Source organism: Micrasema longulum, unplaced genomic scaffold (genome assembly GCF_059751315.1).
Source record: "Micrasema longulum isolate JH-2025_06_02 unplaced genomic scaffold, ASM5975131v1 h1tg001373l, whole genome shotgun sequence".
NCBI classification, from domain to species: domain Eukaryota; kingdom Metazoa; phylum Arthropoda; class Insecta; order Trichoptera; family Brachycentridae; genus Micrasema; species Micrasema longulum.
In genome coordinates this window covers 142,312-169,268 of record NW_028278559.1, presented here as the reverse complement: position 1 = coordinate 169,268, position 26,957 = coordinate 142,312, and the positions used below count along the sequence as shown (strand labels likewise).

General features: G+C 31.6%; 1 protein-coding gene across 4 annotated transcripts; it reads left to right on the top strand.

The window, feature by feature from the left end:
• The first annotated feature begins 5,048 nt into the window (after positions 1–5,048).
• LOC148275631 (synaptic vesicle 2-related protein) lies at positions 5,049–24,605 on the top strand. Of its 4 annotated transcripts, XM_088235437.1 has the most exons (13): positions 5,049–5,444; positions 5,644–5,803; positions 7,775–7,871; positions 9,274–9,398; positions 11,249–11,312; positions 12,747–12,872; positions 13,411–13,482; positions 15,580–15,719; positions 18,597–18,754; positions 19,645–19,756; positions 20,617–20,701; positions 20,988–21,077; positions 22,278–24,605. In XM_088235437.1, exons 1-13 carry the CDS (start codon positions 5,315–5,317, stop codon positions 22,422–22,424), a joined length of 1,506 nt encoding a protein of 501 aa, XP_088091563.1. In that variant the 5' UTR covers positions 5,049–5,314; the 3' UTR covers positions 22,425–24,605. The 4 variants fall into 4 exon arrangements, with proteins under 4 accessions (XP_088091563.1, XP_088091564.1, XP_088091566.1 ...); XM_088235438.1 differs by lacking the exons at positions 5,049–5,444; positions 7,775–7,871 and having other exon boundaries at positions 5,651–5,803; XM_088235440.1 differs by lacking the exons at positions 5,049–5,444; positions 7,775–7,871; positions 11,249–11,312 and having other exon boundaries at positions 5,678–5,803.
• The last annotated feature ends 2,352 nt before the right edge of the window (positions 24,606–26,957 follow it).

Sequence of the window (26,957 nt, the reverse complement as noted above, 5' to 3'; positions counted from 1 at the left end):
ACGTCTTTCTCGGTCTTCTTCGTTTTCATCATGCATTAATGTTCTTATACCGTCCATTCGCTCTACAAGTTCAAACATGATAATACGTGAAAGAAAAAATATTCCAAAAAATCAAATAAAATGTTAAAACCATTTTTTTTTAAAATTATTTTATGCTTGAAAAACCCGTTAACTTCTTCATTGTTTTGTTTTATGTATTTAATTTGGAAAACTGTTTACCTGTTATCGAGTGCGATGTCCTCTATAGTCTGGGCGACCTATTAAAAATAGATCAATAATCATCGGTTAGGGGAGTCATGGGGTGTATAGAGGACAAGTGGGTGGTGCAGCCTGCAATGGCCTACTTTTGCCAACCGGCAGCCGTCAGTCCCTCGGAAGTAGGGTTGCCAACCCTCCCGGGATTTTAGCATTCTCCCGAAAAGAGTCTAATGCTTTTTAATCTGATCTGAAAATGCAGCTAAAATAGAGCATAAAGCATAAAAAAAGAAGAATACAGTTCTGTGTATGAAACAGAACCAGAATCCTGGACGAGTGTTGTCGACCCGATGGCTACTCTCAGGTAAAATTCCTAAAAAAGAAATCGAGTGGGGAAAAGTCCTAGGGGTCGTATGTTCAATTTCTGGGAGGGACAACATAAAATATTTTAAACAACTTTGTTTTTGACCACTTATTCTTTTTTTTCAACCAACCTTTTTTAAAGCTGTACAAGCTTCTTTATTAAGGTTTACTTAACTATCAATTAAGTATACTATTAGTTAAGTATACCTTGATACAGAAGCTTGTGTATCCGGTCGGTAGAAAAAAAAGTAGTTAAAAACAAAGTTGTTTTACTTTTATTTTATTACAAAGCATATAAAAATAATAAATGAAATGCATAAGAAAAAAGTAAAATATCTTTTTATAAAGTGATTTCACACTGCAATATTTAACTGTCCATGAATTAGGATCTTAAGCGTAGGACTGATCACCGTATCGTCTTGTAACACATGACCGAGACACATTTTTTTCAATGCAGTGCCCTATGCACCATCAGGTGCGGATTAGGGTTTGATGATGATTTTTTACAATAAGTTCAAGTTGTGGCTAGCGAAACAAAGAGGTTAGACTTTTTTAAACTGAAAAGATGAATGTAGGAAAGGAATAAAAAAAATGCATTTATTCATAAACCCCAATTGCATATCTTTGCAAAATGTAATGCAAATGCCGTATTTTTAGAGTAGTAAATTTAATTTTGTCTGTAAGTCGTTTTGATTCTGCGCGCAGTGAAAAAAGTTCAATTTTAATAAATCAGTCCATATAAATATTTAATAAACTTTATGCTTACTTATTTACTTTTTATAGTGTGACTACTGATACAGGTGAAATGAATATGTTTATTTAGTTCATCGACAGGCGCTAACACATTGACATAAACTCATTAAACATTCGGACGCCCTGCGCCTGTTGTAACGTTGTTTTTCAGTTATAATAATTAACAATATTACATTTTATGAATAAATATACTCTGTTATTTTTTATTAATAAACTCATATTTGCATTACGTGATAGGTAAAATAGCCCGTAAAGTAATACAGATACAATTGTCAAATAAATAAATAAATATTTAATTTCAGTTGTTTATTATTTTACCTCTCGGATTTCCGACCGATTGAATTGACAACCCTGCTGGAAAGGGTACTTATCGGATTAGGGGTACGTCGAGTGCCCGGAAAACAAATCTTGAGAAATGCTTTCAAGAAAAAATTTCTTACGCGTACTTAGCTGCCTTATAAATGGATAACTGGAAATTTATTTCACCATCCCGCTTTCCGCAGTCAGTGATGCATAGGGCACTGCATTGGTAAACCAAATGCAGCATAGTTCCGTCATCTTTTATATTGTTAGCGATCAATCTTACGCTTCAGGTGAAACAATAAAATATTTAAAAACCTTTAAAATCAATATTTCACGTCTTTCGTGTCAGGAACCGAGCACAGGACCTCAATAATGGTAAGTAAACTCAATAACCCCTACACGACGAAGCGGACTTATCTACACTCGATTTTCTTAGTCAGGATGAGAGCAGCCATCGAGTCGAAAGCACTCGTCTGGGGTTCTTTAAAAATTTAGTTATGAATGCCAATATGTTAATTATTTTATTACGCGTCCATGTAGCTAAAGAATTATTCTTTTTCCGTTGGTAAATCGTATTTTGAGCATTTTTTGAGTGCCAAACTCCACTTACTAATTTTCTTTATTTGACTTTAAAAACAAATAATATATCTTTTGTTAAATTTGCAAAATGGTCTATTGAACATAGATAATTACAATAACTAGTGGTAACAACTATGGGGGTTTAACGAAACATATAAATAAAACTGCTATCAGAAAGAAAATTTAATCTCGACAAGGTTAGTTACGAATTCAAATTTACGGCCAAAAACGGTAAACCAAAATATTTAATCATTATTGAACAGTATGGTTGCCTATCGAAAAAAAACTTTGTTTCGTGTTAGCAGAGAGAGGAAAATAAATTATTACGGGCTCAAGAGGAGTTATTTTAAGTCAGTAGGCCCAAAAAAGGCGATGTATCAAGAATTTTTCCTGAGAAGACTTTTAAATATTATGATAACTTTTAATATACTTTTTAAAAAATTGTTTGCAAAAATAATAATTTTGAAAGCTGCCATAGCTGATCTTCAGGAGCTCCTTTCAAAAAAGGTGCCTTGCGGTGACCACGATATATCTAAACTGAATCACCTTAAATGAAAAAAAATAATTGGATTTCGTAAAAATAATAAATATTTTGTAATTAATCGAAGGAACCGACTTTAATGTTTCAAAAGCACTTTACATATAGAGTCAAAGCACCAGTAAATGACCATTGGTTAATAAAACACAATATAATAAGAATTGCTGCATGTGTCCAGTCAAAAAACTTTTAACACTAGAAACTATGACAAAAGCAGTAGGCGGACACATCTTTTGGCAAGAAACAAATCTGAAAACAAACGAACTGTGAGTTGTCAAAAGGTAATAGTGCCTCTTCCCGTTATTGTTCTGAGATTAATAGTGTTTGTATAAGGAAAGGTGTGGTAAGTGTTTTATTTGATGCTATTTCTTATGCAATTCTTTGAAAATATCCATATTCTAATGTGTTAAGGCGTTTTATAATGTTATGATGTAACTAAATCTGAGTATCATTTTTACTGGGGTAGTAGCGGTCATTCGCTGGTGATTCTGCTATTTTTTTAGAATAATTTTAAGTAAAAGTAAAAAAGTCAAAGTACTTAGAAAAATTAATGTGTTTTTTATTGTTTTCTTTTATTTTGTACTCTTAAATAATGAAATTTATACCATTAATGTGGATTTCAATACAAGCTGAACCTTAAACGGCCATTCATTGGTGCTTTGACCCTAGTAAAAAAAAGTTCAACTTACATCGAGTCGTCTATTCCAGGGCCACAAACATAATTTACAATATTCAATTTCGTGATGAAATATAATGAGATATACACGGTGTTCTTTAAACCCTGTCACATCCGAAACCACAATGATCAGTTTACGCAATAGGACATATTAGCATATTTAAAAATATTTAGAACGAATATTTTTTTTCAAATAAAATATATTAAAAAATCAAATGGTTGCTACTTCTTGGTTGGTTGGTGGGGAGAAGCGAGGGGGGCGCGGCTGTGCGGTTGACGGTGTATCAGACCCCCCCCCCCTCCTCGTTTCTCCCCTGCAGAAGTAGGCAACCATTTGTTTTTTTTTCTGTATTTTATTTTTTTAAGATTTTAGTCATTCTAAAAATTTATTATAACGTGCCAAAATGTCTTCTTGCTCATACTGATCATCGTGGTTTTGGATGTTTGATGGGTTTAAAAAACACCCTGTATTTACATTACGAAAATGAAATAAAAAAAAGGCAATTTATTTATTTTTTTAACTGTATATAACTCCTTAAGGCATTGGTCCCCAACCTTTTTGGGGGTTGAAGGTTGAAAGTATTTTTTTTCTAAGATAGAGAAAAGAATTTTGAGAGTGCTTGAATGGTTTGATATTGGGATTTGAATGTTATTCTGATATCTTGCAGATATATTAACTTGAAAGTAATTTATCTATTTTCTTTAGAAGTTTTGATGTTGAAGTTTTATGTGTTTTGATTCAATGCTAAATAAATGAGAACCCTGAGCTTGCTTCATTGAAACGAGATTGTTCCATCTGGAGGTAATAGGAAATTGTGACACCCAAAGTGTCTTGCTTATGTTTTTTTTGTTTTGTTTTGGTTGCTGTCACTGCAGAATACCCCGCTTCACATAGATAGGATGTCTGAAATGGCAATAGGGATTAATTTTCAGTCATTACAGCACTATGATAAATTTTATAGGTATGTTCGATTTTTCTAAAATAATTTTGATTTTTAAGCAGATCCTTGCACGGCCCAGTACCATTTGGTCCATGGCCCTATATTGGTTGGGGACCACTGTCTTAAGGGATCTAAAAACATAAAAAAATAAGTTGAATAAAATAAATGAGAGTAAATGGTGTCGTAAGAATATAAATTATTTAAATAATATTTTTTATTGTTTAAATTCTTTACAAGTTATTTACAATTGGCTTTTTAATTCTAACATTTTTCTTACATCCATATATTTTTTCTTTTTTTACTATGCAAAGTTTCACTTTTTATTTTGTATTGAAGCATGCTTTTTTTTGTTTGTACATGTATGCAAAAAAAGGTTTGATTATTTTTAAAATTAATATTTTCTATGTTTGTACTTACCTGTATAATTTTTGGAAATGCCCCTTGGGCGTATTGTAAAATTAAATAAATAAAATAAATGTATTGCTTGTTGAAACAAACTTAACTTACTTAGAACAGGTTTCTCTAGTGAAGAGGACTCATAAATTATTCATGTATATTTACTATCATAATTAGTACCTATTTTGCATTTGCATTAATCATTCTCTACTTTTTAAGTCACATTGATTTTATTTGCCCCATTTAATCGTATTTTTGTAGGGTAGCAACTTTGTAATAAAAATTATTAGTTTTATTTTATGGCAATTTCAGTTTGACATTTACTGTTATGAATATTGTGACGTTTAAATTTCTCGAAGCATGACAGCTTTCTTGGAGGGTCTACGACCCAAGTTTTTAATTTAATCTATAATATTATCAATATAATAATAAAACACCTTCTGCAAAACAGACCATCGGTATCAAATAGTCTTTGGAATCTGTAGTCAAAAACAATTAAATCCCACTTACGTAGTTCATATGTGAATATTTTTTGTGACAATTTATTACATATTATTGTACAAGTAAAAAATGCGACGTTCAAAGGGATATCAAGATCTGGACGAAGGAGGAGAAAATAGCCAAAAAGGAAGGGCACCACCACCGCCATTGGGACCAGTTCAAGAAATCGAAATGGCTACAGTTTCTGTTGTGCCAGATGGTATTTTTGGTTTATTTTAGCTTTTTCTCGCCTATTTTCAATTTGCATTGTTTTCTGATTTCACCGTGTCCCTCTGAAGTTTTCAGATATTATAAATCCCTAACTGTGTTCTGTGAATGTAAATCTGAAAACAACTCATACCCAGAATGTCATACATGTGAATTTCTAAGTCTCATGCTTCTATTTTTTATTTTTACAGATACCTTTACTGTTACTCAAGCTGTTAATGCTCTGGGATTTGGGTGGTTCCAAGTAAAGCTTTCTCTCTGTACTGGTCTATGTTGGATGGCAGATTCAATGGAAATGACAATCCTCAGTATCTTATCTCCGGCTTTACATTGTGAATGGAACGTTACAAAGTAAGGAATAATTGTTTCACATCGCCGTTTACAGTGACGCAGGAAATTCCTATAGCATGGAATTCTTCAACTTTCTCTATAATTGTATGTTTTTAATAAGTAGGTCAATTATTTGTAGTCTTGGTCTTTGTGTGGTCAATATACTTGAGCCCTATATGTGCATTCTAAGTTCGCTAATAAGGTCACGATCCTTTTATAAGATCGTTCCTATATCACAATATTGTAAGTGTTTTTTTTTTTATATTAGTGTTAAAACAATTCATTAACCCAATCCAAGCGGAAAAAATCTTTAGACTGCCTGAAAAATCGTGCCCCGTACGCGGCAACTGTCTTTAGGCATTTTCGACTTTACGGGCTGATACTTTGATAAGTGCACGAAGATGACCAAAAAGTTTATATAAAAATATTCCCTGAACATTTGTTGATGAGTGACATCTCTGAATAACTCCTAGGATTATATTTGTTTATATTATAAAAGATTTTAATCAGAGCGGGTGAAAAAAGTACCCAACAGTTTTTAAATTCCCGCTCAGCAGTGACTTCGTGGCGTATCTTGAGTGTCGTATTACATTATCTATATGGAACTTTGCATTGATCGTGTTATTTAATACCTTGTGCTATTTTTGTACTGATAAAAAGCCTTGTTGTCTTGCCTGTTACTTGCCTTACCCACATGTAACAAAAAATTATCAATATACGCTGCGATTGGTGTAGAAATGCAGTGCCCTATGCACCACTAGGTGCGGAAAGGGAATGATGATGAATCTTGTCTGTACTGTATTCTTTATCCGCCTCGATACAGAATACAATAATTATACATAAAAATATACATCAGTTCACTATTACTTTTCACAACATTTATGGACCTTATATCGAGGGTGTAGAGCCAGAATCACATTTCAATTGAAAGGAGAGGCAAATTTCGATCGAAATCTTTTCGATTGTGTCTCCTCTGAAACATAAATAGGGCTATTAAATGTAAGCTTAACACTTTTTAAAATAAATAAGTATTTTATTTTATATTTTATGTTACAACATTCTGATTTTAAACCCTCGATATGTGCTGGCAGATTCTAACTTGAAACACACCTGATTTGTATTTTCCATGTCTTTAGAGAATAAATGATTCAGGACAATAGGATATTTTCACAAGTCGAGAATAATGTCAATAATACAATATATATTGAGAGCGGATTTTTATGATTCTAATTGTATAACGATCAATGTATTCAAAACAAATTTTTATTTTCTAATTTTCGGGTTTAAAATGAGCACATACGAAACGGCTTGCAGTTGGCATCACGTCATTTTGATGTTCCACATTATGATCGCCGACTGAGCTTCTAATAAACATTGCATACAAATTTGGCGCCAAAATGTCATATGCGCCGTTTTTCCCACAGGGTGCGAAATGTCTCGTTTTAGGCTAATTCAAAATATGTTTGTGTTAAACCTTTGTAGAAAATTTATCCTACATCGCACAAAAAAATATTAATACCCTTACCATCGTAATTTTTTGCTTATTTAAAAATAAAAATAACATAAAAAAGTGAAAAGACCCTCTTATATATTTTATGTTTTTTCCTTTATTCTTTACTCTGTATGTAAAAAACATCTTACCACATATTGAAAATGCTCTTTTATATCTTTATTTTATATCTTAAATAAAGTCAATTACATAAATTATTAATTCAACTTTTTTTAGCTAAACTTTCAAACACGTCCATGTATTTTGTAGCTTTACGTTACTTTGTGTATGTATTGAAATCGAGTCTTTTTAATTTTTTGTAAAATTAAACTAATATCATTATAATAAATTCTTTATCAGCACCTAATTAGCATTGATCACTTTATTTGTATACCAATCCAGGTACCATAAAATATGTTGGTGTAAAAACACTTTTTTAATGAATATTTCAACTCTGTCAGGAATCGAACTAGATGTATTTATAATTTCTAATGTATTTATAGATATCAACAAGCTCTTACCACAACTGTAGTTTTTCTGGGAATGATGCTAAGTTCTACCTTTTGGGGCAATCTCAGTGACAGATATGGTAGAAAAACGGTAACTAAATAATTATACGATTTATCCCAGGTTCAACTGACTGGCCGTTGTATGAAAATACATCAAAATTCGACAAAAAACTAAAAACGGGGGTCTAACTCTTATAAATAAAAAGCTATACAAAAAAATAAATCACTTTAGTTATACCTTTTCACTCTTTTCAGAAATCATTAGATTTTAGTAAATCCTGTTAATAAATATATCTCATTTAATTGTTATTGAATTGTTTCAACTATTTAAATTTGATTTTTTTTAAAAAAAATCAACATTGATAAATATTAATAACATATTCTCAACAAAACGTTTTATTAATTGAATTGGCATTTATTTGTAAAAAAAATAATTTAATTGCATAAAATTTCTTCCATATTTTTTTTTAACCTAAAAATCTGTATTGTTTTTTTTTTCAATAGTTAAAACGATTTTACCAAAATCTAAAGTTTTAAGTAAGAGCTGTGTCTAAAATTATTTATTTTTATTAATAACTTTTTACTTATACTCGTAACTTATAAGAGATAGACCCCGTTTTTAAGTTTTTTGTTGTATATTTCTTTATATATTTTCATATGACAATGGGCGGTCACATTAAACCCGGACACATTGTATTTGACATATCCTTAATTCTCTAAAATAATAGAAAAAATCAACAACAGATATTTTATTTAAAATATTACAAGGCAAATACACAGAATATTAGATTAATAGACCTATTCTCCTCGATGGATGCGAATCGTGGTTCCTTACTAGGGCCCAAAACAGCAAAATTCTGAGTTTCGAGAATATGTGTCTAGTAGAATCTTGGGCGTGCGGTGGTTTGACTTTGTGAGGAATGAAGTAATAAGAGAATGGACGCAGCAAACTTCGGTGACAACTGTCATCAAGTGGAGGCGATATGGTCGGCTTGGCCATGTACCTTGGATGTCCCCAGAACATTAACTATGCTTGCATATTTTACTAGGCATCAGGTTCTCGACGTCCTGGACGTTTACTGCTGACTGTTCGTCAGCACTACGGAATTAGAACCTGACTAGTGAAGATGCACAGGCAGCCGACAAAGATCCCTGAAGGATCTTCGTGGACACCATATGCTCCAACTAGGGAGAAGGCATGGAATAATGATAATACACAGAAAAACGGCTACTAAAAAATTACAATTTTACACTATTTACATATCACTTGCAAATTTGATCTGGCCTTCCTTCCTTTCTTTTAAATATATTGAATATTGATAGTAATCTGTTCCATTTTGAAGGAATTTTTCTGCACATTTTTTCAGTATGAGCTAAATTTTTATCCATATATGAATTTACTTAATATCAAATATTCACCAAAAATATTTTATTATTTCATTAAGTAACTCTTTCTATTTCTTTATACTCATTTTTTGATGAATTATTTTCAGGCACTTTCCATGTGTGGAGTTTTACTGTTTTACTATGGATTTCTGAGTGCTATTGCACCTAATTTCCTCTGGCTACTCTTTCTAAGAGGATTAGTAGGATTTGCTATTGGATGTGTTCCTCAATCGTAAGTTTTAGAATTTACAATATAGTGAATTGCTTTTGGGCTCATGAAAGTACACATTTGGTTTTTTTTCCATCGTGTGTTTTTGCACACCAAATTTAGTTCATTTATTAAAAACATGGCATGCATCATGTACCTAGTTTTTAAAATGTTAATTATATGTTAATATAGCAAGAATCACTATTTTCAATAAATAATAGCTTTCTGCCGTACATAATAAATTAATGGCATATTTCAGAAACAAAGATAATAGGGAAATATCACATACTATGAATATGATAAAAATATATTAAATGGATTCAGAAAAATGAATTGTGTTTTCAAAATCATTATGGATATTGTAGAGAAATGTTTTCATACATAACTTTAAAAAATGATTTAAAAAAATTATGTCTCTACAAAAACTCGATATGTTTGGCCTTGATAATTGTGATGTCAAGATTTATTTATTTATTTATTCATTCATATAAAGACATATATTGACATATAAAAAATAATAACGCATCCCTAACTCTATGAGGCCAAGAGCCCTGTGTTGAGTTGGGATACAACAAAATAGAAAGTGGAAGCATGCATATTAAAGAATACTACAGCTAAAAAATATTACATAAATTTCAATAAACATCTGGACAACACGCTTAATAGTACCATATATAAATCTATGCAATGTCTCGCAGCAGTCTCCTGCAATGGTCTCTTCCCTTAGACAAAACCCATACTTGTACATCTCTCCTGAAAATGGCCTATGTTTTGGATAAGTTAATATGTTCATCCAGGTCATTGAACACTCTTGGGACCACAAAAGAGAAATTTCTCAGAGCAAAAGTCGTGACGATGTTCTATTTAAATTTAAACGGTCACAAACAAAGTTCAACATTAACATGAATCGTGATCTATTAGGGACATGGTCAATCCAATTACCGTTTTTGCAGGAATTAAAAATTATAAATTTGAAAGTATTTTTTTATGCTATTAATAAGTAGTGAAAAAAATATTTTTGTACTCGACTTGAATTGTAAAAAAAATAACGTGATATTTCCCTATTGCATTTTTCCCATTGATAAATTTAAATACACATGTTGCTAGTTCTATTTTTGTTTATTTTTTTTTACTCTCGAAAATGTTTTCAAACTAAAATTATATAAATAGCACTTTTTTTATTGGTTGGTTGGGAGAAATTGCCATTTGCCAGTGTACAAAAATTAAACAAAGAAAAAAAAATTTTTGACTAATTTACTTGTTAATTCATTTATTTACAAGTCTTATTGTTATTTTGGTTGGTTGTAAAAAAGTATTGTCAATTTTAATTGTATTCGTGTACATCTGAGTTCCAGGCACAAGTTGATAACTAACATTATACTAGTGAGATATTGCACTTTTTAATTTAAATCTCATCCCAAATAAACAATTCAAATAAAACCACAAGTGTAATATTATGAAACATTTTTTTAAATTTAGTTTGATGATCCACTGTCATTAGTTCAATTATGTCAATTCACAAAATATTTCTATTTACTTTTTAAACAAAGATTATTTGATGTCGGTAAAGAAGAGATCTCAATTTTCAAAAATTTGTAACTCAACTTTTTCCAGAAACCTATATGAAAATGTGACAAATTCAAGTGAGATCAGTAAAACTCATTAGTTCTTGCTTAGATGTCGTTGTATGTAGCTTTGATCATATTATTTGGTTTTATGGACCGATTTTTATCAGAATTGATCTTGTTATTTGGTGTAGAAATTCCGCATGGCTTTTTTTTTACACAATTATGTTTCCAAATCATCATTTTTATTGATTTTGGTTTATGTTATTTACATTGTCATCGCTTTACCCCATTGTGTTTGTTTTGTAGTGTTACTCTTTATGCAGAATTCCTGCCGACTAAACAGCGTGCAAAATGTGTTGTTTTACTTGATGTAAGTAATGCTTTTTTTTTGTGTTTTTATTTATCGCGTATTATTTGTTTGTATCATTTAGAATTAAGTTTTTTTTGTTGATTCATGCTCAACAGGTATTCAACTTTTCTATTTTTGTGGCATTTATATATGTAATTAGTTCTATTCTACTACATTTTTCGAAATAGTTAAGTAAAAAATACATTGTAAGTATTATTAGCTTTGAGCTAGAATAAGACACTGTTTATGAAATGTTTGAAACTTTATTTGAATTATGATTTCATTATTGATAGAAATTACAACAGAAATGAAGAACATTTCTGAGAAGGGAATATCTAAAAGTATACACGATGATGTTACCGTACTATTAATTCTTCTTCTCTTAGTGCCATGTCAGGTATCCCCAACGTTGGCAATCACTTATCCACCTTTTCAATGTCACTACCCTTTAATTTGAGAGAAAATGCGGAGTAATCAATTCGGCCAAATGTTATCCATTTTGTTTTACCAACATTAATTGTTAAACCCAAGTGTTCGCCAAATGTATCCACACTATTTAACAGCTCCTGAAAATCGGTAATGGTATCCGCCAGCAAAACAGTGTCGTCGGCGTATCTGATATTTTCGATTACAACTCCATTGATCTTCAGGCCTCTTTCATTGTTGTTCAGCGCAAGGGGGACAGGATACAACCTTTTCGCGCTCCCTGCTGAATGGGTATGCATCTGATATTTCATTTCCGCGTCTAATTTCAGCTGTTTGGTACCAGTATAGATTTTGGATAAACATTTGATCTTTTAGTGTCTATATTACACTCCCTCAACATTTCCATCCAATTAAAATGTTTTACCCTGTCAAATGCTTTTTTATAATCTATGAAACATACATAAATCTCTTTTCTCTGATCATGGCACTTCTGCAGCAAAACATTAAACACAATTAGTAGTTGAAATAATTTTAATGAATTTCACCCACGTCAATAAAGGTTTCAGCTCTATTACTTCATAAAAAAATTAACAGATGGAAGAATCAAATTAAATATGTGAATGTGAATTTTGCACAGTGTGTAAAGTGATCTCTTGAACTAGCCAATGACAGGTCATAAGCTCTGTAAATACAATATTCCCTTCTCAAAAATGTTCTCCATCACTGTTATAAAATATTTTATTAATATTGATAAACCTTTAGATGATAAAATCCAGTACCTGTCTACAAACATTTGGAAATATTGGATCTAGATGATAGATTTTGCCTTATATTTTGGTGCGAAATTATTTTGAAATAAAGGAAACTAGATTTTGTTTCTCAATCCAAATAAAGTTACTTCCTAATAACGCTATTAGTAAAAATCATACAGGCCACTTGCCTATTTTTTTATACCTGATTTAAAATAATTTTTAAAAGGTAAACAACATTCTGATAAAGCTTAAATGTAAAAATATTTTTGTTTTTTAGTGTTTTTGGGCTCTGGGAGCATGCCTCGAAGTTGCCCTTGCGCTGGCAGTTATGCCAACTTTAGGAATCCATTGGTTACTTGGCTTGTCTACTATTCCCCTGGTGCTATTTGCCTTGATATGCCCTGTAAGTATCTCAACAATTTACTTTAAAATTCCATACATTTTAATTTAATTAACCCTAAACATATTTTCAAGTGGCAGAGTCACTAAGTATTACTTGACAGATTAAGGAAATGATATTTGAATATTTTTTATACTGCCATATTTATTTGTAAAAAAAGTGTCAGGAAAACACGTTTACACATCAAATATGTCTAATTATTATTTACTCTGTGAATATTTAGTTATCTAAAAAACATGTATGTAATTTAACTTTCTAAAGAATTTATAATATTATTTGTGTGCAAATGAATAAAATGTGATTGCAAAAAATACCTACAAAATATTATTTAGTTTTTAAAATAAATAATGATTTTTATTCATAATGAATAAATTATGTGATTAATTGTTTTGAAATAAAAAATCTTGTATAATTTACTCAGAAGAACAGTTGGTTTGATCTTCTTACAAATAAAATTTTGTCGGTATTTTATTTCCCTTAATTTCGCCAAATAAAGCCGAGAGATGGTCATTGTTAGTATTCATTATTGTGAAAATTTCAGTGGATTCCTGAATCTGCTAGATATCATGTTGCTTGTGGTAAACCTGAATTGGCGTTGGCTACATTGGAACAGGTAATTTCACTCCTCATTTTTCCTTCAAATAACATAGAAATCATTTTAATCAGTTTATGCTGAACCACACTTAACAGACATGTCATTATTATTCACTGATGGTGCATAAGATACTGCATTGGTACTCTATGAAATATTCATTATCATCATTTCTCACTCCACACCAAATAACGAAGGTACATGACGGTAGAGCCAGGTCAGTCTTATACTTCAGGTGCTAATATATATAGTTGGATAATTTATATAGCGCCATTTTTGTGAAAATCACCTCAAGGGCGCTGTACAATTAATAAATATCCCAGTATGTCTTGCAGCTACAGAGCGCATGGACGGTTGGGATTCTAGTTCCTCGTTTTCAATTAAGATCAATAAAAAATTATAACAGATACCAGCTAGATTACAGGACGTCTTGCAGCTACAGAGCGCATAGACAGTTAGAAATTTAGCCCCCATTTACACATTTTAAAAATTGACAAATAAGTTTATTGTATTAATGATATTTAAAAAAATAATAATATGAGTAATAAAAAAGAGTAAGATTACAACACGTCTTGCAGCTACTAAGCGTATAGATGATTGGAATTCTAGACCCCATTTACAACATTTTGGTATTTTAAAGTTGATAAATGAAAGCTAGATAACATATCATCGTGCAGCTACAAAGCGCATGGACGAGTGGAATTCTAGCAAAGTTAAAAAGATATAATAAATTTACAAAAAATAGAACATAGTAGTAAATTGGTCAAGTGTTCATGCCAAGAAGTAAGCAATAAAAAACTAAATAAACAAAACACTGTTTCAACTCCATGGTTAACAAAGGGAGATAGATGTCCGAAGAGAAGCTTTTATAGATAGTAGGTAGATACCGTCGCCATGTGATAATTTCTGGAAACGCACGTGTGTAGTTACTGGGGGATTATGCCTATTGTTCCAATGACTTGGTGTCCATTTTGGTCCGTATTATTTCGTTTTATGAGACGCAACATTCCAGGGACAGTGAAATGTTGCAGTGTAAAACCACCCTTTTAATCAATGTTTCATATTTTCCTTCTTGAGAATCTAACCCATGGCCTTATGCATGGTAAGTAAGCACACTATCTGTACCCGGTAGAGCACTACATTGGTACTTGAAATTGCAGCATTACTGGATAATTTTAGTTACATTTAGATAAGGTGATCAGTCCTAAGCTGTAGATGCTAGTCCAGGGACAATGAAATATTGTAATGTGGAACCACCTTTTATTTTTTTAAATATTAAAAAATATGTGTATTTTAAGAAAACAACAGCCATTACAAAGAAAAATACAGTGTTTACAAATAAACCAAAATTATAGGCCAATTTTAGTTTTCTGTTTATTTAATAAATACATTGCAAAAAAAGCCACTCCGTATCACTCCACTTCTAAAAAAATATAGTAGTAATAATGAAATTAAAATATGTGAAGAGAAAATGTTTTTTGTTAATTACGGTCTTAAAAAATCTTATCGCCAACGTAGTAACCCCAGATAAGTTTATTTTAAGACTACAGAAAATGAAAATTATATGCATATATAAAAGAAATAATATAACCTAGATTTAACTATAATTATTATTTACCATTAAGGCTCCAGCATTTTCTTTGTTATTGTTTAAAGTGAGAATATATATATCGACTTCGAAAATAAATTGACATACAAATTTAGGATTTTTTGTAAAAATGCATTTTTATAATTATTTTTGCTTGATATACCAATATGAAGCAATTCTTGCAGCTGAGTTGTACGTTGCACGATATGAATTTTAATTTTCTCAATGAATTGAGGGCAATCTAAATTGTTATTGACTATTTTGTAAAGGAAGATAGTAAGTCAGTGATGGTTCTTCTGATTGCAAAGTATTGATTTAGTGATGTAGTGCAGCTTCTTCGTAGTTATTAAAATGTACATTTTGTCGATAGTTTAGGTGCTTCAAAAAAAATCTTTTGAATCCTTTCAATTCTAAACATGTATATGGAGTATTGAGGAGACCACACTGTGGAGCAATATTAAAAATAAATTAAATTACTAAGAATAGTACCCATAAAAATTGTGTTTTAAAAATAAAATAAAACATTTCAGGTAGCCAAAGATAACGGACGGCCGATGTTAACAGGAAGACTGGTATGTGACGATTCAGCTGCATTGGGACAAAGGGGTCGTTTGGGTCCGTTACTCTCTCCCCCGTTAAGAAACACTTCGCTTTTGTTGTGGTTTATTTGGTAATAATTTTTCCTTTAACATATTAAATAATTTAGACAGAGTTAAAACACGTTTTTGATACGATAATATGGACATCGAAGCATTTCAAGGCTTGTAACCTGTCTATCGATATTCAAATATATTTTTATCCATTCCAAAAAAGTTGATAACTCTTTTATGCATCATAGTTGCTCCTAGTTTAACATTCTCTGTTCCCATTTAAATATTTTTAACATGAATTTATTTTTTTGAGAATGAGATGTTTATCATTGTATAATTTATTAATATACGTTTTACTGCATTCATCTTAAATTATAGTTTGTAAAAAAACACCAGGGCCTTGATCATGATGGAAAGATAAAGACGTCATACCTTCACCTTGACGGTATAGTTGAAGATAAATTCTCTCTAGCGATTATGAAAATACACTACCGACCTCCCACCTTCCAGTTTTGGGTAGGTACATCGATATGAAACAAGGGGAGGCTTATGTACACATATCTACGCACTGAAATGACATAGCTTCAGTATGACGTCATAGTTGAAGATAAAAGACTCTCGACCGACTACTAAGATACACTACCGATCCCCCCCACCATCAAGTTTTGATGTAAGTATATCGGTTTATACCGACAGGTCCCCTCGATACGATTATCTACGCATTAAAAGTGGCAAAAATTTTGTTCCACCGAGCAATTCTTCCTTTAATTACAATTTATTTTAAATTTTAATCGTTTTGAGGTTGGCACTTTTTTTCTTAAAGGCCTATTTAAAATACAAAAGAGAAATAAGTTGTCTTTAAAATGTCATTGAAGTGGGGTAAAATTTTGACAGCACAGCGCCACTAGCGGTTAAGTTTGAAAACTCCGTGTAATTGCAGCGCATGCGTAAGACCACGTGACCTCTGGGATGGCATAATTCGCAATAATATTACCATTTATAGAGCAAACACAATTGTCATTCAATGTTTATTTTATATTAAAGAAAATTGTACATAGGTTCGAGTTCAGTAATTCGGTAAAACAGCGATGATCTAATTCAATCACAACAATAATTATTAACACAGTTTGACATTCGCAGGGTTCACAGGTTGAGAATCACCGGGATTCTGTTTACATTCGACAGATAAGATTTATGACCGTACACTTGACTTCGACAGAGGGAGAAACATCTGGTGTCAGGATTATGCTCGGACACTAGCTTCATAGGAATGGTTGATAAAAACTTCCTAGCAAATTTAGTACAGAAGGGCTCAAACAACAGTGTACATTCGTATCAATTGCCTAATGAGTATTATGCAACTCATTACTTAAATTTCCGTCAAGAATAATCTTAGGAAGCTGACTAAGTACATGAGCTGTTCCAAAATGCATGAAAGCAGCTGCTTGCATCTTAGTCAAACCTCCATGGGATTCACCCTTTTGGAGTGCTGAGAGCCATCTCCCAGTACCAGGACTGTTCCAATTTAAAAAGCAGTCTGATAGCTGAGGAGATGAACTTCCGATTCGAAAGCAAATATCTTGTACCATGACTGTTCCAAAATACATGAAAGTGGTATGATAGCAGAGATAAATAACTCTGCCTTCTATAGCAGGTGCACAATCTTTCATAGGTGAACTTTGGTGACTATTCTGGTGGGGATGATTTCCTTCAGGCGTCCGCAGGGGATGAAACGCGCAGGGGTAGCCGGTCAGCTTCGATGTTAGAAGAGTAACATTGTGGGGCTGAGATATCGATACACGGGCAAAAAAAATCGTCGGTACCCATTTCGGCCGTACGTCACACATTTAATTTATTCTTGTCTTCATGAAAATATGTATCGACGTGTAGATAGAACCGGCTTTGTAGTCGCTCGGTAGATAAAAACAGACTATCGTTAAGTATATCCTCTTGGCAATTGTCAAAAGTCTTTTAAACATCATGCTCAAGCGAGCATTTGAACTTGAATTGGGATTAATTGGAGTTGCAGGAGTTATCTCCAGGGTAAACTGAGTGAAGATGGATGGAGTGGAAGATGGGTAAAGTTTACCCTGAAGATGCAATGGTAGCCGAAACGTCGGAACAAATCCAACACACACAGTATCACCCAAAAAAGAAACATATTGATAACAGTGACCGTGAAAACCTTCACACCTAGTTATGTTCAATTAACGGTTACCGACGAAGAGATTTTGAATTTTCATACAAATACACACTTTCATGCATAAACATTGATATTAGTTTATACTGTCTCAGTATATACCGATGAAGATAGCCGTTCATAATCGCGGCTCTGATAGTTTATAGCGCATGTAAGCTTCCCCCAAATGTGAAGTTTTTTCCACACTTAAATTTGTTGATAAACTCGAAGCATCAAAGTTTTTTTCGTAATTCCTATGAGATGTATAAATAATATTATCAGCTACCTTGAGGTGATTTTTCACGTAATAAATTATCAATTATTATTATCATCAAACAATACCATGTCATATCAATATTATCAACATACAGCTTTCACACACCTTTTTTTTTATCTATGCGGTTTTTATTTGCGGAAACATACTTGAACTAATAACTAAACGAAGAACAGTCGTTGTGCCCATCGAACACCTAATGGTGCATAAGGCACTGCATTGGTACACCAATCGCAACGTATCTTGATCATTTTTGTCACATGAAAGTAATATGATCAGTCTCGCGCTCAGGTACCAGTCCGGGGACCATTAAATATTCTAGTGTACAAACACCCTTTAAAATAAATATTTTACAACAAGCATGTCGGGAATCGAACTCGAGACTTCTTGCATGGTAGGCAAACGCGCCGACCACTACACCACCAGGCTGACAATTACATATTGACAATTATATTATTATATTATATTATGTGAATGTAAATTTATAGTTTTTTTCTTTTACAGGATGACTTGTGCTTTTTGCTATTATGGTCTGGTTTTGATGACTACCGAGTTATTTGAAACATCTATAGATCATGATGGTGACTGCGCTGCTGATTGTAGACCACTACAAACCACAGACTATATGGACCTTTTGTGGACTACACTCGCTGAGTTTCCTGGTAAGAACTACATGTGTCAACTAATTCCTACAAAAAAATATATATTCTGACCGATTAGTGTACGCCCTAGATATGTTTTTGTGCATGTAAGATGTACGTACATGACCACCTGGACTTATAAAATTGTTTCCAATCTTTCAAAACATTTAATTGAAAATGAGCAAGTTCAGTGCTACGGGAAATTGGATACAAAAAATATTGTGAGTGTTAAATATTAGAGCATTTAATTGTATGGCGAATTTTCTCAAAAATGTAAGAAAAAATAAATAAACTTGTACTTTGTAACGTCACAGGTTTATATGACCACGTGTTTAAAATAGCCAATAAATCATAGCATTGTTTGTTTGCATAGTTTGTTGTGGCAACCGACAACAGATTTTCGGTTTCCGGAGTAACTATGTTGTTTGACGTTTACCTTGTTTTAACATTCAGCAGCTACAAAATAATAATTGCACGGGGTTCAACTTTTAAATGTCAGAAACAAAAACAAACTGTCGTTCCTACAAACTAATCCGATCATGTCAAACGATGTTGTATAATGCCTTCAGTCAGCAGTTCGTACAATAAATGTTAGATCAACCCATGTTTTCTTAGCTTCTTGTTAGGTATGTTTTATTGTTCGAATGTGTGTTTTGATTGCTCACCGACCAGAACTGGTCACTGACGGCAGTCGCGGGCGGTGTACTTTCGAAGTTTTGGTGGGGATTTTCAAAAGCACAAAACTGTTGAAAATTGTTGCAAGGATAATATGATGCGTATATTTTTATATATTTTTTAACTTAGTTTAATAGTCTAGTTGTCAGATTCTTTGTACGTATGAGGTATCTTTACACACTGAATTTATGAACTGGTTATTGCTTATTACTAATCATGATCACCTTTTTTTTTAGGAATTTTTGCTACAATCTACGTCATTGAAAGATTCGGAAGAAAAAAAACAATGGCATTTCAATTTATAATATTTGCAGTGTGTATCAGTTTTCTCATTATTTCGACACACAAGTAAGTTATTATTTACTTTGCTTTTTATTTCAAAATAAAATAGGCTTTGTTTGTATGAATCTTATCAACATATTATAATTAACAATATTTTGAGTTTGTCCAAATTTTTGTAGACAAGAACTGGATTCATCTCCCTGGGGAGCTGTTTATATTAACATATTACAACAGAGATGAAGAACATTTAAGAGAAGTTAATATAGAAGTCTAGGCATCTTCAGGGCTTATGACCTGTCAATGGCTGGTTAAATAAAGGTTTCAGCCCTTTTACTTCACAAACATCAACAGATGAAAGAATTGAAGGAATATAGATGTTCAAATATGGGCAGAATGGTGAATGTTACAGTGTGTCAAGTGGCCACTTAAACCAGCCATTGACAGGTCATAAGCCCTGTAGATGCCTAGACTTCTATATTAACTTCTCTTAAATGTTCTTCATCTCTGTTGTAATATGTTAATATTATAATTAGTTTAATTAAATATTTAAGGTAATGTTAAATTAAAAATTGTGTATAGTCTTTACTGAGAGTGAAAATCATGTCTTTGTAATTTAATATGTCTCTCATGTAGGTAGTATGAAATACAATAAGATAAAAATGGACTGATTCTAAAATTTAACAATAAATTACAGATGTAGTTTAATATTAAGCTCATTATAAGTTTTACGCTAAACCATCAAATTAAAGTTATTCTAAATTTATATTATCTTCAAAATTAATGTACACTCTATTTTGATGCTGAATTACCTTGTGAAAGAGACATAATGTAATATGTATGTATGTATGTAAATACAAAATATATGCTGATAAATATAAATTCATGATTTTGAATTTTCAATATTTTTTTCAACAATCTTCTTGCAGTCGTACTTTCCTCACATGCATACTGTTTCTTGCAAGAGGAATCATCGCTGGATTATTTCAAGCTGCATATGTTTACACACCAGAGGTAAGAACTTGTTTTTTTATTAGGAAAAAGTTTATATCTTTGTGTTAGAAATTCCACCACAGGTAATCCTTCCAAGTCTCTGTTGAAATGACAAAAAATAATATGCATTTTGTAAAAGTAAGTTGCTGCAAAAAGACGCCAAGAAATCACTTAGTTGGAGAAGCACTGCTCAAATTAAAAAGGATTTATTTGACATAACTTCGGTGATTGGACAGAACCGTTGTGTTGAACATGATATGATCGTTTATGTTTTTATGTAATACGTTGCCATTTTTAATGAATTCAGGTTTATCCAACACCCTTACGAGCAACTGCTGTCGGGGCATGCAGTGCTGTAGCAAGATTGGGTGCAATGATAACTCCGTATGTTGCTCAGGTAAAAACACAAAATATTTTTTTATTCAAATCAATGTTTACGTTCTTATAGGGAGAAAATTAAACAAAATATTATTAATGCACCGATAATAACTGGCGCATGCAATAATTTATAATGCCTGTTATTTAATTACAATAGAATTTAATGAACAACCATGAGCATCAACAAAATCTAAGATTTTTATTTCATATTTATTACTATTGACATTTCCCCATTGTTTCATTTTTTTAAAAATGATTATTATGGGAACTTGACACATTTTTATCTGCTGTCTTCGGGTGTACGGTATTTTGAAAAGTGCAAAACGTTCTGATACAGAAAATTTTATTCTGATACTCTGTCTAAAAAAAAATATAATCGGTTGACTTTTGAGGTGCAGAAAACGGGACAACGAAACGTCTATTCTAACAAAAGGTCTGACATGCAGTTGTCTTTTTCATACAGTATCGGGGAGGCAGCGCAAGACAGTGACAGGAAAACAATGTTCGAATACCTATTTATTAATATTCTCGGTCCTTACAATTTATGTAAACCGAAACACTAAAATAATAATGTATACATACATATTCAATTTGAACTAAATAAAATAATTGAGAATATACTTTCGATTGTGCTCATTTAATATATAAACGAGTATGTACTTAAATCTAGCAATAGCAAAGCATTGCCGGGTTCAGCTCGTATAATATAAAACATACTTTTTTTCTACTGCCTACCCTAGTTAAAAACTCTGTGCACGCAACTGACATACATACGCCTGTATCTAATGAGTTATTGGTTGTGAAATTTTGGTTATAAATGTAAATGTTCCTGGAAACAGGGAGAGGAGAGTGGGGATGGCATATACCATGTCTTCTCACTTTGCATTCAATTTTTTAGTATTGTTTAGTTTTTTCCATCTCCTTCTGTATTCATAATAAATATGAATGTGAAATCTGTAACTGGTCTTACTTCTTTAAATTGTTTACTCATACCTTGTATTTATTATAAAGACTGTTAATAATAGATAATAAATAAAATGTATAATTTAGAATTGTTACTGATTTTGTGTAAATACATTTAATTTTATTATAATGATACCAGATTTCTTTAAGGTGATGAAACTGGTTTATTTATCCATGTGTACTTGAGTGTTTTCTGTTTATTTTCTTTGTTTAATTTTAGTATTATTTCATAGACTTAAACCGAGTTTTATTCTAGGTTTTGCTGAAGTCATCCGTTAGCCTTGCAACTGAGGTATACGCAGTGGCAGCACTCCTAGCTGCAGTTGCTTCACTCGCTCTACCATTTGAAACCAAAGGACAAGAAATGAAAGATTCTATCACCCGATCACCGACGAGTACTTAAAGTAATTTAATATTCAACCTATGTGTTACTTTGAAAGCCAAACAATTTATTTATTAATTTTAAGCTTAATTTTGACATCGACTAATATTAAGATAAGCATAGAGTATTTTTTGTGTTCACTATCACTGACTCATTTTGTTTGAGCTTATTAATTATCACCAATTAAGTACTACATCAATCTTTTAGTGGAAATGTAACTCAATATGTATATTAGGGTTTGTACGGTAATTATTTATGAATTATGGCGATTAACAAAACCTTGCTGTTTTAAAAATAATTAGATTTTAATAATATAATTATTCCAATACATTGCACAGTTAAGCATTTACATTAACATACGAGGAGTGATGTTTACATTCGCGTAATGAGCCACTAAAAGACAGTAATTTTTTTCAATATACTTTTTTTTTAAATAAATTACAAATGTAGCAGTTTCAAAATATTGTTATCCTTATTTTAAAGAAGTCATTTTAAATCATATTATTAGTTTATGTTCTACAATAATTACTAAACAAAATTACAGTACGAGGGTTGCTACTTAAGTATTGAGATAGACGAGTAAAAACAAATATTTAAAATCGAAAATGGCTTTATTGTTTTTCAAAATATTCTCCTTGAAGATCGATACACTTTTGCATGCGTTTGAAACAATTTTTGAAGCACTTTTTCCAGTCCGATTGGGGTACCTCCAAAACATGTGATTTGAATGTATCAACCGCTTCTTCAGGCATCGAAAAACGTTGACCTCGCAATTTATTTTAGATATGCGGGGTGACCCATCAATTCGATGTTTTGAATCCTCAAAAATTCACTTGTTTGAGCTGATGTGCGACAGCTTGCATTGTCATGGTGGAGAATGATTTGTCTTCTGCAATTGGTTTCCCTTATTTTTCTGAACATTTCTGGCAAACAAATGGTGGTGTACCATTCAGAACTGACCCTTCTACGTTGCTCTAATGAAACGGTGGCAACATGTCCAGTTACTCCAAAAAAACAAGCGACCATTTGCTTCGAAGTGCTTCGTGCGCAGACAACTTTTGTTAGATTTGGCTTGTCTTGAAAGACCCATACAGTCAATTGTTATTTAGTTTCGGGTTCATATGCATAGATTCATGATTTGTCGCCTATCACGATCTTATAGACGTCTTTTGAAGCACCGCGATTGAATTTTGTTAACATTTGTTTGCACCAATCGACACGCGCCTTTTTTTTAGCGACTGTCAAATTATGGGGTATCCAACGCGAATAAATATTTTTGACGACCAAATGTTCATGCAATATTGAATGTATGCAAGTGGAACTATTGCCCAAGCATGCCTCAATCTCACGGTATGTCACATGACGATCTTGCAATATCAGTTCACGCAAAGCATCGATTTTTTCTTGCGCAACAGCCGATTTTAGACGACCTTCACAAAATTCGTCCTGTAACGAAGTGTGATCACAATTGAATTCAGAAAACCAGCGAAACACGGTGGCTCGAGATGGTGCTTCATCACCAAAAGTCACAGCGAGTTGATCGGCACACTGTTGTTGGTTTAATCCTCGTCGAAAGTCATAGAAAATCATCGCACTAAAATGTTCACGATTTAATTCCATATTTTTTAACAAAATTAATTTTTCAAGTATTTGTAAACAGCATAAATATCACTCGTATGTCAAAACATTCTGAGTACGTTTACAATTAAAAATGGCAAACTTTACGATGACTATGTCAGATTTGACATATTCACACTGGTGTTGCCATATATCAAAACTTAAGTAGCAACCCTCGTATTATATTTTTCCAACTGCTTATATATTTTTTTACAGATAATCTTAAGTTTACTTTTACGCTTCCAGCATTTTAAGGTTGTGAAATATCGCATTTAACTGTTTTATTTTATGTTTAGTTTCAACCTAAGTAAGTGCTTAGGTTTCTCAAAGCGTTCCTCACAAAAGCATTTTAATAATCAAGTTATCAAAAATTACCTATAGTCAATTATATAACAGAGTTTAGGTATGATGTATTTATAACTATTATTTAATTAATTAACTATTAACGTAATCACTGTTTCATGTCGCATTATGTGATAGCACTGCTAATTAAAAAATATATTTTCTGAATTTAAGTGACTGTTAATAATGATTATAATAATTTTATATCTGTTAAAATTATAAAATAAATAATTTTATTTACAATTATTGTATTTTTTTGTATGCATCCAAAAATAGCCTCTAATTAAACTTCTGTGTTTTGGAAATGGTGGGATGCAACTTTTTTAATAAATTATAGAATTAATCGGAATCAAGTAAAATGTGTGCTGAAAAACAAGAAAGGGAACACAAAAATGTGTTGCTGTTTAACATGTTTATTTTATGACCAATGATTTTCTAATTTGGTTTGGAAAAAAAATCATTTTTATTATTTTGTCTCCTGGTCGTGGCCCTATCCAATCCCAATAACTCTCTAAAATTAAATCAACAATTTGCCTCCGATGCTTTGTGAAAACTCAAAATATTATTCTAACATTTTTTTTTTAACTTACTCAAATATAAGCATAAATTTAGTATTATATTCATCAATTATTAGAAACTTCTTTTCCTACGGGAAAGATTGACAGCGCTTTCTTCAATAAAATACATGATAGGTAAATATCAGTTTTTTACTATTTAAATTAATAAGAGCCTATGAAATACTATCAAGTAAAGTAAAAAGAATATTTTTTTTTTTATTAAAAACATTATACATACATTGGTTAATTACAGAGGCACAGTTTAAAGAGACACAACCAGGAATGACCCATGCCTGTGAACCTGCCCCGACTCGCTAGAAAATCCATGTTAAGTCAGCGCACGCATATTAGTAGCATAAATAATATTTTTAATTCCCGCGGTTCATTGCATTGGCCACGCTCCTAGTATATCACGATTCAGTCAAATTTTGAATTTTGTGACCGTTTAAATTTAACTTTTAATCACAAATCATGATGTTACAATTGTCAAGGCCAAACATGTCGCATTTTCGTAATGACATATTTTTTGATAATTTTATTTTTAAAATTATGTATAAAAACATTTCTCCGCAATATCTAAGCTCTCTAAAGCTCTAATAACGCGCTTCTCTAAGCCACTGCAGGGTGGATTCATTCACCATTGTTCGAGCGATAGCAGGATATGCTAAGACCACCATAAATGCTTCAAATATAAATTTTTGTTTTATATGGTAGAATTGGCTCTGCACTATGTAGCCATTTCACTGGAATAAAAAATATTCAAAAATATTGATTTTGAAAATACTATGAATTTTTCTAAATCTATTTCACATGTTTTTATCAGTATTCGTAGTATGTGATATTTCCCTAATATGTCAACCCTCTATAAGGGAAAATTGATTACCAATCTTGTAAATTTATGCAAAATAGCAAATGGCCCAATGGACATCCCTGAATTAACAAGTCTTATTAGTATTAGGGTACCCGCTCACCGCACCCTCCTTTGAAGGGTCCTGCAGTCAAAATTATTTTTTTAAACCCCAATCCTTAGATTACATCAACTCAGTAATAATTATGGAGATTGATATTTTTTTTCTCTATGTATTTTTGCTTAAATACTGGATAGTAAATATGTATTTAAAAAAAAACTGAAACCCTAAATATTTCTTTATATCATCGGGTATTTCACAGTTGAGAAGAATGTAATATGATTTGTTTTTACTGTATTCCTCACTTAGACATCTCATGCCAAGGAAAACACTATAATATTTTATGAATTTAGTTTTTTAACAATATGTGTATGAAGAGTAAAGAAAAAGTAGTGTGGTAAATAAAATTTAAATAATATTTTTTAATGTCTTTATTAGATAATTTTATTATGACTTGATAATAATACATCTTCACACATAATATATGTACAAAATAAAATTCAAATCACATATTAAGTTGTATTTTATACGTTCAATGTTTCTGTTTTGTTTAACAAAAATGCAAGTATTTATTTCAATATCTGTAAAACTTCTTTACAGAACACAAAAAAAATAAAAAATTAGTGACATTTGTAATAATATTACATATTGTTAAATCTGTCAAATTATTTCACCCCCACAATAGAACTTAAGTTTACTATATTACCTAATTGAAACTAAAATTAATGGCTATATCTGTACGATTGTCAAATAAAAGATTTTTTTGAAAATTGTGGTGTGAGAATAATACTCGTCTTTTTATGTTTTAATGTGAGTTTGAACACAAAAGTTGGCAAATACCTATGTAAATAAATAATTATAAAATGGATTTATTTTAATTAAAATCAAAATTCACAAAGGGGCAAAAGAAAATGTTAAATGATACTTAATTAGATTTAACGCGGTGATCTTACTATCCATATTTTAACATCAATATAACCCAACTCAAAAGTTGAGTAAGCCAATGTGCTTTCTTAAGCAAGACTGTACTATTGTGCAAGGCGAGCCCAATAGATCGGCCGCATTATACACCATGAGGGTCTCCTGCATGACATAATAGAGAGAATAGCTGAGGGGACAAATTATGGAGG

Bases quoted from the DNA above. Each gene is read 5' to 3' on its own strand.
- LOC148275631 (XM_088235437.1), top strand. From the start codon at position 5,315: ATGCGACGTTCAAAGGGATATCAAGATCTGGACGAAGGAGGAGAAAAT. The intron at 20,702-20,987 runs GTAAGAACTTGT...TAATGAATTCAG, and splicing joins CATATGTTTACACACCAGAG to GTTTATCCAACACCCTTACG. The intron at 21,078-22,277 runs GTAAAAACACAA...GTTTTATTCTAG, and splicing joins TAACTCCGTATGTTGCTCAG to GTTTTGCTGAAGTCATCCGT.